General features: G+C 42.5%; 2 protein-coding genes across 2 annotated transcripts; both read right to left on the bottom strand.

Annotated features, from left to right (window-relative positions):
• Positions 1 to 8,067: 8,067 nt before the first annotated feature.
• Positions 8,068 to 11,703, bottom strand: LOC139113823 (uncharacterized). Its single transcript, XM_070675243.1, has one exon. The coding sequence runs from the start codon at positions 11,701 to 11,703 to the stop codon at positions 8,068 to 8,070; it is 3,636 nt and encodes a 1,211-aa protein (XP_070531344.1).
• Positions 11,704 to 12,069: 366 nt separating this feature from the next.
• On the bottom strand, positions 12,070 to 13,368 carry LOC139113822 (uncharacterized). Its single transcript, XM_070675242.1, has one exon. It carries the CDS (start codon positions 13,366 to 13,368, stop codon positions 12,070 to 12,072), a length of 1,299 nt encoding a protein of 432 aa, XP_070531343.1.

The raw sequence follows: 13,368 nt of genomic DNA, 5'->3' as shown, positions 1-13,368 counted from the left end.
CGAACGTTGGCGTGGACATAATGAGATTGAGAGGAATGTTGATGATGATGGCGTTTGACGATGCGACTCGATTGGAGGAAATTTCGTTACTGAACACGCGCGATCGTATTTGTCAATCTTTTTAATTTTTTTCCCCCTCTTTTCCAATTCGCATTATTTTTTATAATGTTTCGGGATAAAATTCGTCACGCGTTCCTTAACTCGTTCGGTTTGCGACTTCTTATCCATTTGCGTAGATGCGTCAACCACTGTGCTTGTTGAAGGTGTCACTCGAGATGTCGTTCCTCTGTTCGATATGTGATCCGTCGGTGTAGGATCCGTTTGCGTTGCTTTATCTTGTTTCTCGTGACACGCGTTATCACACCAACAAGGTGGTGATTGCTTGAAAAAAGAATTCATGACGACGATGACAATCTCTTTCTCTATGGACGGGCAGGATTGCCAACAGGAAGTCGACCGTGTTTTCTCCCGAGTCGCTGCACTGCGAATCGTCCGAAATAATACCCCGAGACGGAATCGGATTGAGAATCTATCTATTGCGGTCGAATGGTCGCGGCGAGAACCGGATCGGGACAGAGAGCCGATTCGTCCGTTGCCGCGGCTTTTATACCTGTTGGTTGAAGGTAGAGGTATCCGTACCTCCTCGGCCTTTATTGTCGGTCGGCCATGATCGCGCGCCTTCGGAGCAGCACTATAGCTATAATTTCCTCCAATCGAGTCGCATCGTCAAACGCCATCACCATCAACATTCCTCTCATTCTCATCGTGGACATGATTGAGAGGAATGTTGATGGTGATGGCGTGACGAACTCGATTGGAGAATAGCCTATAGTGCTCGAAGCGCGCGATCATGGCCGACCGACAATAAAGGGCGAGGAGCGGCCTACCTTCAACCAACTAAAAGCCGCGACGACGACATCGACTCTGTTCTCGCCGCGACCATTCGACGCGCAATAATAGATTCTCAATCCATTCCGTTCCTCGGCATTATTTCGACGATTCGGGCGGCGACTCGAAAGAACACGGTCGACTCCTGTTGGCAATCCTCCCGTCCATAGAGAAAGAGATTGTCATCGTCGTCATGAATTCTTTTTCAACAATCACCTTGTTGGTGTGATAGCGTGTCAGAGAAACAAGCAGCAACGCAAAGATCTACACCGACGGATCACATATCGAAAGGAACGACATCTCGAGCACGTTGACGCATCTACAAATGGAAGAAAGTCGCAAGCAGGCGTGACGAATTTATCCCGAAACATTATAAATAATGCGAATTGAAAAGAGGAAAAGATTGATACAAATCTGATCGTGAATTCAGCCAACTCCAATCGAGTCGCATCGTCAAACGCCATCATCATCAATCTCATTATGTCCACGCCAACGTTCGTCGATCTGGGATATCCCATCGAAGGACGTTTCGTGAAGAAGCGGCGATTTTGTGGTACTCGCGCATTACGTCTTTGCGACTCTATGCCGTGGAGTACAGTATCGCGAGACGACAGACGCCTCGTTACCTGGTACGAAATCATCAGGGTATAGCGTGGGAAGACGGGGACGTTCCGTACAGGCTCGCCTGATCATCCCTACAGAATGAGGAGGACTGCTACGATCACGCTATACGTTAAAGGACTCGAAAAACGCAATTGGCTGCGAGATATGCTCGAAGAGGATTACTACGGCGACGACTATGACGATAACAAATTCTACACAGACAATCTGATCGTCAGAAACATCGAAGATGATTTCGAACACGTTGAATTGCTCAACAATTGGACGATTCAAATATTTCCACTGTAGAAGACATTGCAAAAATTGCCGTGCAAAATGTATTTAAATTGGTGGCGTAATCGTCAAAATGATGATAATGTATAATTTTTTTAAATAAACTTCTTTCACACTTATACATGTGCGCCTTTGATTATTTTCCTCTCTGAAATACCCTTTCCCAATTACTCTTCCAATCACCTCTTTTAATTACCCTCCCAAAATTTTTCTGCGTTTTATATACTCTATGCAAAAATTAAAAATGAAAGAAGAAAATTTTTTCGCAACCGTCCTCGACTCGAGGTACCCTCAGATCGTGCGATCAGTACATTCTTCGCTTTGGCCGCCGCAGCAGCAACGACTACGACTACGTCTACGACTGCGAATACGACGATGCATTACAACGAAAGAAACTGTTACGAAGTACGTCGAAATGATTGCGGTGATGAAGCCCCATCTCGCGAGAAAAAATCTAACGAGTAAGTTAATTTTCTTATAAAATTAATTACTTTAAATTAATATATTAATATTTACGATTGCGCTTATTTAATTTTCAGCATTTCGCCAAAACGATACGTGACGCGCTTACTCTGCACGCGATACCAGCTGACTCGCACGGGATACAAATATTTAGAGATCGGCGTGAACGTTGGTCCGCGTTGTTTTGTGGAGATCATCATAGGTGATAATCGAAAAGATGAATTAACCATGTCGTTCGACACTTGGAAGGAACTTTGCGAGCATCGATGGACAATTCAGAATAGGCTTCGCGATCGACCGAATCAACCGAACATAGGTTCGCTCACAGTACGAATTTGCCACATGAACGAAATGAAACTTGTGCGACTCGAATCTATCGACGCACGTATGGCCATGACCGAAGCTACGTTCACGCGAATGCTGGATTTCGATGATTGTGTCTCTTTGACGTTCAACGTACTTACCAAAGCCCTACCGAAGATCGACGACAAATACGAGCGATTTTGCAAAATCGCTTCCACATCGAGGAATCTCACCGAGGCGGTGAGCGCTGTACGCAGCAGCGATTCCTTCAACGAACAACAAATTGTAGATTGCGAACTACTTGCGCTTGTAATAAATGTATAAAAAATATGTAATACATTGTATCGCATATTAATAAAATATATGTATATACTTCTGTGGTCGACACGTATTATTTTTTAATTGTTTCTATTCCATCCTTCATTTTATTATAATAGCGAAGAGTGAGTCCGCCTCGTTCGTATGCAACGTACGTATCTGAGTGAGAGCAGTGATGGGAATCGGGACGGAATTTTCGCGCATGCGCGGTAGAAATAACTAAATTGCCAGTAATGTAGTGTCTGGTGTAATTTATGGCGTTACCGCTAAATCTAGTCGCACCGTTAAATCGGTTAAATAAATCCGTCCAATATCGCATATAGCTCATACAAATAAGCAGATTTATCAGTTATATATTTATGCATAATGGATTTTAATGATAAAGAAGCTATTAAAAAACGTAGTATTAGAGGGGCAACCACCGATACATCTTTTCCCTAGTAGTGGCTACTATAATGAGAGTTATTTTTAACGCGAATGCGCGAAAATTCTGTCCCGATTCCCATCACTGAGTGAGAGAGAAATAAGATAAGAAGGAGGAGTGATTAGCCGGGGGTGTGTGTGCAGCATCACTCGCATTCGAATCGTATGAGCGTGTAAAAGAATCGTTGATAAACGATAAGCGGCGCGAACGAGAGCGAGCAAGAGAGAGCGAAAGGCGACGCGAACAAGTGCGAGCGAGAGAGAACGATGGGCGCGCGATACTTTGCGATCTGCCGCTCGCTGCCGCCGACGCCGCGACGCCGCGGCTAAGGCTCGCGCGATCTCTTTAAAATCAATCGTCACTCCTTTGACACTCGCGAGGCCGCATAAAAATACCACCGTGCGATAGCGCGCTTATCAATTTCGAAAAATATCTAATTTTCATTATTTCGATGCTGGTCGCCGCCGCCGCGACGCGGTTCAGCTCGAGCGATTTCTTTGAAAAATCGCGACTTTTTGAAACTCGCGATGCCACATGAAAATTCCGCGGCGCGATGACGCGCTTATTATTAAACAAAAATATTGCATTTCATAGTTTTGATGTTATTGTTATTTTATAAACACTTATGTTAGTTCCGAGAATCGCCGACACAGGGGTGACTCATGGATAACTACCCCCCTCCCCGCGTGACGTCATTACCTCTCGCCGTAGGTCACACGGACACACTAACACATAGTGGTCCAGAAACGGTGTTTATACACCTACTCTCCATTTGCGAGGATAAGTATACTTGAATATGTCGAAAGAAACGGACGCTGATCGGTCGCTCGTGTATCAAACGATCGATGTAATCGTTGCTCTGTAAGCGATCAAGTAAATTCAAGCTGTTGAGAATAATATATTTCAATAAACGGAACAAAGCGCGAGACGAGACGCAGTAGACGCGAGCGCGCGATGTTTGGAACGTCGATTTAAATTCAGGAGAGCTTGATTATTAGCTATTTTAGTGGCAATTTGGATCATTTACCAACGATTTATTTACACGCTCATAGGATTCGAATGCGAGTGATGCTGCACGCACACCCTCGGCTAATCGCTCCTTCTTCTTATCTTATTTTTTTCTCACAGTGAGATGGTCTCACTCATATACGTACGTTGCATACAAACAAAGCGGATTCACGAGGCGGACTCACTTCTCGCTATTATAATAAAATAAAGGATGGAGTAGAAACAATTAAAAAATAATATGTGTCGACTACAGAAGTATATACATATATTTTATGAATATGCGATACAATGTATTACATATTTTTTATACATTTATTACAAGCGCAAGTAGTTCGCAATCTACAATTTGTTGTTCGTTGAAGGAATCGCTGCTGCGTACAGCGCTCACCGCCTCGGTGAGATTCCTCGATGTGGAAACGATTTTGCAAAATCGCTCGTATTTGTCGTCGATCTTCGGTAGGGCTTTGGTAAGTACGTTGAACGTCAAAGAGACACAATCATCGAAATCCAGCATTCGCGTGAACGTAGCTTCGGTCATGGCCATACGTGCGTCGATAGATTCGAGTCGCACAAGTTTCATTTCGTTCTTGTGGCAAATTCGTACTGTGAGCGAACCTATGTTCGCAAAGTCGTACGGTTGATTCGGTCGATCGCGAAGCCTATTCTGAATTGTCCATCGATGCTCGCAAAGTTCCTTCCAAGTGTCGAACGACATGGTTAATTCATCTTTTCGATTATCACCTATGATGATCTCCACAAAACAACGCGGACCAACGTTCACTCCGATCTCTAAATATTTGTATCCCGTGCGAGTCAGCTGGTATCGCGTGCAGAGTAAGCTCGTCACGTATCGTTTTGGCGAGATGCTGAAAATTAAATAAGCGCAATCGTAAATATTAATATATTAATTTAAAGTAATTAATTTTATAAGAAAAATAACTTACTCGTTAGATTTTTTCTCGCGAGATGAGGCTTCATCACCGCAATCATTTCGACGTACTTCGTAACAATTTCTTTCGTTGTAATGCATCGTCGTATTCGCAGTCGTAGACGTAGTCGTAGTCGTTGCTGCTGCGGCGGCCAAAGCGAAGAATGTACTGATCGCACGATCTGAGGGTACCTCGAGTCAAAGACGGTTGCGAAAAATCTTCCTCTTTCATTTTTTTTAAATTTTTGCATAGAGTAAGGGAATATAAAACGCAGAAAAATTTTTTGGGGAGGGTAATTAAAAGAGGGTGATTGGGAGAAAGTAATTGGGAAAGGGTATTTCAGAGAGGGAAAATAATCCAAAGGCGCACATGTATAAGTGTGAAAGTAGTTTATTTAAAAAAAAATTATACATTATCATCATTTTGACGATTACACCACCAATTGTACAATTTAAATACATTTTGCACGGCGCAATTTTTGCAATGTCTTCTACAGTGGAAAGTATCCAAATCGTTCAAATTGTTGAGCAATTCAACATGTTCGAAATCATTTTCGATGTTCCTGACGATCAGATTGTCTGTGTAGAATTTGTTATCGTCATAGTCGTCGCCGTAGTAATTTTTTTCGAGCATATCTTGCAGCCAATTGCATTTTTTAAGTCTTTTAACGTATTGGATAGCGTGATCGTTGCAGTCCTCCTCATTCTGTAGGGCCCTGATGATCAGGCGTTTAACTCGACTGTACGGAACGTCCCCGTCTTCCCACGCTATACCCTGATGATTTCGTACCAGCCAGGTAACGAGGCGTCTGTTGTCTCGCGATACTGTACCTCACGGCATAGGAGTCGCAAAGACGTAATGCGCGAGAACGGTACCACCTCGCAAAATCGCCGCTTCTTTCACGACGAAACGTCGTTCGATGGGATATCCTTGCAGATCGACGAATGTTGGCGTGGACATGATGAGATTGAGAAGAATGTTGATGAAGATAACGTTTGACGATGCAACTCGATTCCTGAAAATTTTGTTACTGAACATGCGCGATCGTAGTCAATCTTTTTAATTTTTATCCCTCTCTTTTCCAATTCGCATTATTTTTTAAAATGTTTCGGGATAAAATTCGTCACGCGTTCCTTAACTCGTTCGGTTTGCGACTTCTTATCCATTTGCGTAGATGCGTCAACCACTGTGCTTCTTGAAGGTGTCACTCGATACGTCATTCCTTTGTTCGATATGTGATCCGTCGGTCTAGAATCCGTTTGCGTAGCTTTATTTTTTTTCATGTAACTCGCGTTCTTACACCAACAAGATGGTTGATGCTTGAAAAGTTTCATGACGACGATGACTATCTTTTTTTCTATCGCTCTTTCTCTATCGACGTTACGCATACGACGGAAAGGAAATGAATACGCAATGTTCGTCGACTCTTCCGCTTTACATTCACACGTTTAAGATCTCGCTGGAAGGCGTTTTTCCGCTCTCTTGGCGAATTCTCTGTCAGCTGCGTGTCTGTCTGTGAGATCGTTACTTCGCGCGTACGCCAAATCGTGTTCGTGACATGTTTCGTCCAACAGATTGACGTTTCGATCGCTTTTTACTATGCGTTCTTTCAGTCGAGTTTCCGAGCCGCAAAATTGATAATCAGGGCTGCGCAGTTCGAAGGTAAGAGCGTTTATCGCGCGATTCAACAAACCCTTGCCGCAGCACTTTAATTCCGAAGAGATGGACAACGACGTTGACACTCGCCGCACTCTTGGATTAATGGAGCAGGTCCGTCGATGTGCGCAGACGTAAAGCAAAACGGCCTTTGGTACGATACTCAATTTGAAACGACCTGTCCGCGTAGTCCTCGAATAACGGGCCAGCGAGCCCGGGACGCTCGTCGGATCACAGGATTCGAGATAATAAGGTCGAGAAGACACCGAGAGACTGGATTAATTAACAAATGATAATTTATTTCTTAACAACGACGCTCGCTTAGTCAAGCGACGCCGATCGATAGAGATATTGTAGAGTTTTCAAAGATCAAATAGCAATTTATTCTCGAAGTAAAATTTAATAATTAAAGACAAAATAGCAAAATAAAATTTTAGTAAGTTTAGAGTTAAATTAACAATCATAAGTTCTTATCAGTCTAGCTAATCGAATTTCTTTCTTTCTTCTTTCGGTTAATAATTTGGGCTCTGAGTTTCGATACATAAGTTAATCTAACCTGGAAAAAAAAGGACACATTATATTTATCGTAGTTCATTAATCTGCTAATCTGAATGAATGACAATCGTTATTGACTCACGGAACTCCTAAGATTAGGTATGACCTTCGTTGAAATGTGTTTTATATTTCGTGATGTCGCCTGAGCAGAGTAAAGAAAATCCTTGGGAATTGAAAATCCTGTCCTTAACGTTAAAGTTGATACTCTCTGTGGTTAACTGCTAATGTAAAAGAAATCTTGTATAACCGTCGAGAGACGATCCCAAAATGAACCCGGTTTGTAAGACCGGTCTAAGATATAGAAAATCGTGTGTACACGATCCTTGCCCAAGGCTGAAAAATTGCTTGACCTATTTGTAGAATTTGGCTAGCTTATCAAGCAATTCCTGAGGTAAACCGATTTAGGTCCTTATTGCGTATAATACCTCTTATGCTGCGAGGATACCTTCCTTGTAAGAAGTCTAAAGAAACTCTGCACGTTTTGCCTCGTTTTCGGCAACCTATTCACACACACATCTAATAGTGTGTGTTTCTCAAGCGCCCAATCCGAATGAAGGAAGAAAGTGAAAACCAATTGCGTAATAGCGGAGGGCGCGCCATTCGCGCGCTCTTTTTAAATGCTTGGTTCCTCTAACATTTTCCGCCCGCCTTCAACAAATGATTTTGTTGAAAATTCTCAGTTGAGTCCATAGGAAGAATGCAGACCTTAGCCACAGGGCGTTTATATTCCGAAAAAGCAGTCTTTAAAGACACAACTCTGGTAAAGCCATCTGCTCCAGGATGTAGCTGAGTCACTCGTGCCAAGGGCCACTTCCCTGGCGGATATCGTTCATCGACTATTAGCACCATCGAGCCGACCTTGACGGTATTAGAGGGATGATGCCACTTTGATTTAGCCTGATATCGCTGTAAGCATTCGGTGGACCAACGTGTCCAGAAATGATCGAGAAGTTGTCGCAAAATTTGCCAGTGAGATAAACGAGACGTTGGTTCCGTCGTAAGGTCCGGTTCGGGAATTATAGCAAGGGAGCCTCCTATCAAAAAATGTCCTGGAGTCAACACAGCTAAGTCAGTGATATCCTCTGTGATTGGACATAAAGGTCGAGTGTTAAGCACGGATTCAATTTGTGTTAGAACCGTTGACATCTCTTCATAGGTTAATATAATTTCGCCCAGTACTCTTTTCAAGTGGAACTTGACCGATTTTACGGCAGCTTCCCATTTGCCGCCGAAATGCGGTGCACCGGGAGGGTTAAATTTCCATTCCGTCCCATCATTTGACAGTAGCGTGGCGATCTCTTTTAGTTCTGAGGATGCTGAATCGAATAACCTACGAAGTTCGGCGTTGGCGCCTACGAAATTCGTCCCACAGTCGCTTTGCAAGGTAGCACATAATCCTCTTCGACCTGTGAACCTTTTAAAGGCAGCTATAAAAGCGTTACTTGAGTAGTCCGTAACTAACTCTATATGAACAGCTGAGGTAGCCATGCAAACGAAAATTGCAATGTAAGCTTTATAGTGACGTGCCGCCCGCCCTCTTAATGTCTTTAAAGTAATGGGCCCGGCATAATCCAAGCCCGTATTAGTGAAAGGACGTGCTATTGATACGCGAGGAGTGGGTAATTTGCCCATGAGCTGTTCGGCACGTGTTGCTCGATAACGTGCACAACGAATGCATTTTAAAATGTGCGACCGCACTGTAGGTCGTCCGTTCATGATCCAATACTTAGTTCGTAAATAGCCCAGAGTGAGCTGTGTTCCGCCGTGCAATGTCCTAATATGTGCTTCAGTTATAATGAGGGGGGTGATGGGCGAGTCTTTGGGTATAATAAGAGGATGTTTGCTCTCTTCATCTATTGCAGCATTGTCGAGCCTGCCGCCAACTCGTAACAAACCGTCGCCATCGATAAACGGGGTGAGTTTCAAGAGAGGACTTGAGTTAGGCAAGGATTTATACTTTGAAAGATACTGTATTTCGTTTGCAAATCCAGTTTTCTGAATATTTCTGATCACGATTTTACGACTTTGTTCTAATTCCTTTGGTGTTAGTGGGTGATGAGTCAGTGAGATGCCTGGACGTCCTAAAAGCTTCTTGACAAACCTGCTGCAAGTGGCGACTACACGAATTAATTTTAAGAATGATGAATATCTGGTTAGAATATTCCAATATGTATGTGTAACAACTGAAGAAAAGAAAACATTCTTCGAACTTTCCTTGATATGAATGTCTTGATTGATTTTAGCTTTTCCTTTAGGCCAACAACTTTTGTCTTTTATTAACCAGGTGGGCCCTTGCCACCATAATTCGTTTGAAGACAACTGGTCCGCTTTTATCCCCCTGGTAGCGCAATCAGCTGGATTTTCCTTGCCAGGGACGAAATTCCAGGAACAGTTAGGGAGTAATTCTTGTATGGTAGCCGCGCGATTGCGTACATATTCGGAAGGACATTGGGACGGTGGAGAATTTATCCACGCCAGCGCGTTTGTCGAATCAGACCAGCAAAAGACGGCAGGTTGAGGTATATTTAGAGCCTTTATGTCTAAAATGAGTAGGCGAATTAATAACAGGGCTGCTGTTAATTCCAATCGTGGAATGCTAAGCCGTTTAATTGGTGCAACTTTTGTTTTTGCGTTGATCATTCGAGATATAGTTTTGCCATCGTTGGTTGTTATTCTGGCGAACACTACTGCTGCCATTGCATGTTTTGATGCGTCAGCAAAGCCGTGCAATTCGAATGAGCTATTTTTGCGAATTCCATCAATCCATCTAGGTACTGTTAAATTGTTTAGCTCTAACAATTGAGTTCGAAATCCTAACCATCGTTTTAGCAGGCCTTCTGGGAGAGGATCATCCCAACTAATTTTAAGGCACCAAATTTCCTGCAACATTATCTTGGCCTTAATGATAACTGGAGCTGTTAGCCCAAGAGGATCATACAGCCTGGCAATATCCGAGGCGATCAGTCTCTTTGTGTAACTTTGTGTTTCAGGTGGTTTTACTGAGAATCCAAAATTATCCGTTGCGGAATTCCAAAGAAGTCCTAAGATTTTCTGTTGAGATGGTTCTGGCTCCATTATAGCTGATATTTTTTCCTTTTGTTCCGGAAGAATTTCGGGAAAATTGCTCCGCCATTTTTGTAACGGAAATCCGCCGGCATCACATAATTGGATCAATTGGCTAATTATCAATTTTGCTTCTTCCCTTGATTCAGCACCTCCAAAAATATCATCTACGTAGCGCCCAGTTGTCATAGGTAAAATTGCCAGTGGAAATTTGTTGCCTTCGTCTAATATGAGTTGATCCAATGTGCGTAACGCCAGAAAAGGGGCGCAGCTAAGGCCGTAAGTTACCGTGGTTAACTGATAGCTACAAAGTTGTCCATTTAAATCCCGCCAGTAGATTCTCTGAAGATTTCTGTCTCGGTTGTGTACCTGAATTTGGCGGAACATTTTGACAATGTCCGAAGAAAATAGAACTCGATGAGTTCTGATCCACAATAAAATTTCTAAAATATTCTTTTGAAGTTTTTCTCCTGTATAAAGCAGATCATTTAAGGAAAGATTACTAGTCGTGGGAGCTGAACCGTTGAAGACGACTCTTAACTTTGTGGTAAGACTTTCTTTACGCAGTACTCCATGGTGCGGTAAGTAATAATGCGGAATAATATTTTCTTCTGATTTGTCAATGGGTAACATATGTCCTAGCGATTTGTATTCATCCAGAAAATTTGTATATAGACTTAGATAATTAGGATCCTTTTGAAATCGATATGACATGCGCTTAAGGCAAGAAAGGGCCTTTTCCTTTGAGTTGCCGAGTAGCTGAGGATCCGCTTTGAGAGGGAGTCGTACAATGTAGCGTCCTGTAGTGTCACGTGAATGGGTCGTTGAGAAATGTTGTTCGCACATTTCTTCTTCTTTATTTCTTACACCATTTGAATTAGACGATACCTCCTCTAGAGACCAGAATTTTGCAATTAAATCCTTAAGGTCGAAGTCTGTAACACAGCAATGGGTTCTTTTGGTAGATGAATTTGATGATGTTGTAGAAACGGGTCCGGAAAGTACCCAACCGAAGATCGTGCGTTGTGCTAAGGGTGTGGAAGCGTCCCCCTTTTTCATTCCTTGCTGGATTACAGAGCTGAAATTGTCAGCTCCAATAATGACATTAACCTTTCCAGGAGTGGCGAAATCCGGGTCGGCTAAGATTAGATTCGTCAGATGTGGCCAATTTTCTTGGTTTTGTTTGAATTGTGGTATAGTCATAGTTAAACGAGGAAGTATATAAGCGTTAATTTGACAGCTAAGAGATGAATCGTGAATTGATTTTAAATTTAGCGTAACAACGCCTTTTGTTCGACCAGAGCGAGTACCGCCGATTCCTATTAGTTGTATCGAAGCATGACTTCGGGCTAATTGAGCAGTGTTTACTGAATTCTCCTCAATAAAGGATATTTCCGATCCTTGGTCTAATAGTAGTCGAACGGGTAGATATTCGCCATTCCTTTTAGTTAATAGAGCTCGACCTGTAGCTAGCAAAGTCATTGGCATTGAATGGGTGGTTTGACTAGAAAAATTAATATTAGAGATCAGCTTATCAGTTAGAGGCTCCGGTGTTTTCGGATCTTCTAGTCATATAGGAGCGGATGCATGTTCTGAGGCTTGTGTGGAGGCAATGGTCGAGTCAGGTTTCGCGTCAATCTCTTTATTATGTATAGAGGTGTGATGCCTTTTCCCGCACGTGAAACATCTTGTAGTCGAGCGACACTTGCTTATCAAATGTGCACCGAGACAGTTAAAACACCTGCCTTTCCTGATCACAAATTCCTTTCTTTTAGAAGAGTTCATGGACAAATACCGGTCACATTTTTGCAAAGGATGAATACCGCCACATAAAACGCATTTAGTGGAAATCGAGGCATTATTTATCGTTGTAGTGTGAGCAATATTTCTCGATGGATTTCTGGGATTAACGAAAGATGGGCGTCGATTTTCCTTGTTGTGTATTAGGTTTAAATTAGTGCTTAAATTTTCGAGTGCTCTCGCTCGACTATCGAGAAACATTTGGAACCTCCTCATGTCAGGGAAATCTTCCATAGAACCTAAGCTTATCTCCCAATCCTCGCGGGTTTCCGGGTCTAAGAGTCGTGTCATTTGATGTATTAGGATGGGATCCCAATGTTGGACAGCACAGTCGAGAGCGCGTAACGCGCCGAGAGATTCCATAATTGTTGTTAAAAGAGATCTTAGGTCTGTTGCATTCTTTGATTTAAGAGGCTTAAGATTTCCAATTCGATCCAGTTGCGCCGAAATCAAAAATCGTTTGTTCTCATAACGGGAGTTGAGTAACGTCCATGCTATTTCAAAGTTTTCACCTGAGGCAGTCATATTTACTATCAGTTTAGCTGCTTCACCTGATAAGCAAGTTTTGAGATAGTGGATTCGTTCCACGTCTGTTAAATCCAAATTATTGATTATCATTGACCTGAATAAATCTCGAAAGGCTCTCCATGACTTGTAGTCACCCGTGAAGGTTGGTAGTTTTATACGTGGCAAAGAGCTACGTGTTAAGAAAGTGTTCGATGTTTCCTTTTCAATAAGCGAGGACGTAGATCTTGAGGTTTCAGGTTTATCAAGATGTGTAGATAGTTGAGTAGATAATTGAGAGCGAGCAAAAACGTAAAATGCTTGACCTCGCTCATAATACCTTTCCTTTATGTAATCGTGAATGTCAATGGACTCATTTTTATATTTGATGAGCTCTTCATGTTCATGAAGGAACTTCAACCAGTTTTGTTCGAGAATAGATATCTTCGTTATGATACCTTGCCGATTTAAAAGAGGAATTTCTTGATTATTGACATCTGCTGCATCTTGTATTAGACTAAATCTGGTTTTTTGTAACTCTACTCTTGTCTCAAAAGAATCCAT

Source organism: Cardiocondyla obscurior, linkage group LG03 (genome assembly GCF_019399895.1).
Source record: "Cardiocondyla obscurior isolate alpha-2009 linkage group LG03, Cobs3.1, whole genome shotgun sequence".
Lineage (NCBI taxonomy): Eukaryota > Metazoa > Arthropoda > Insecta > Hymenoptera > Formicidae > Cardiocondyla > Cardiocondyla obscurior.
This window is presented reverse-complemented; position numbering and strand designations above follow the sequence as displayed.

What these genes read in the sequence shown, in the direction of transcription:
- LOC139113823 (XM_070675243.1), bottom strand. Translation starts at nt 11,703, where the DNA reads ATGACTATACCACAATTCAAACAAAACCAAGAAAATTGGCCACATCTG.
- LOC139113822 (XM_070675242.1), bottom strand. Translation starts at nt 13,368, where the DNA reads ATGGATTCTTTTGAGACAAGAGTAGAGTTACAAAAAACCAGATTTAGT.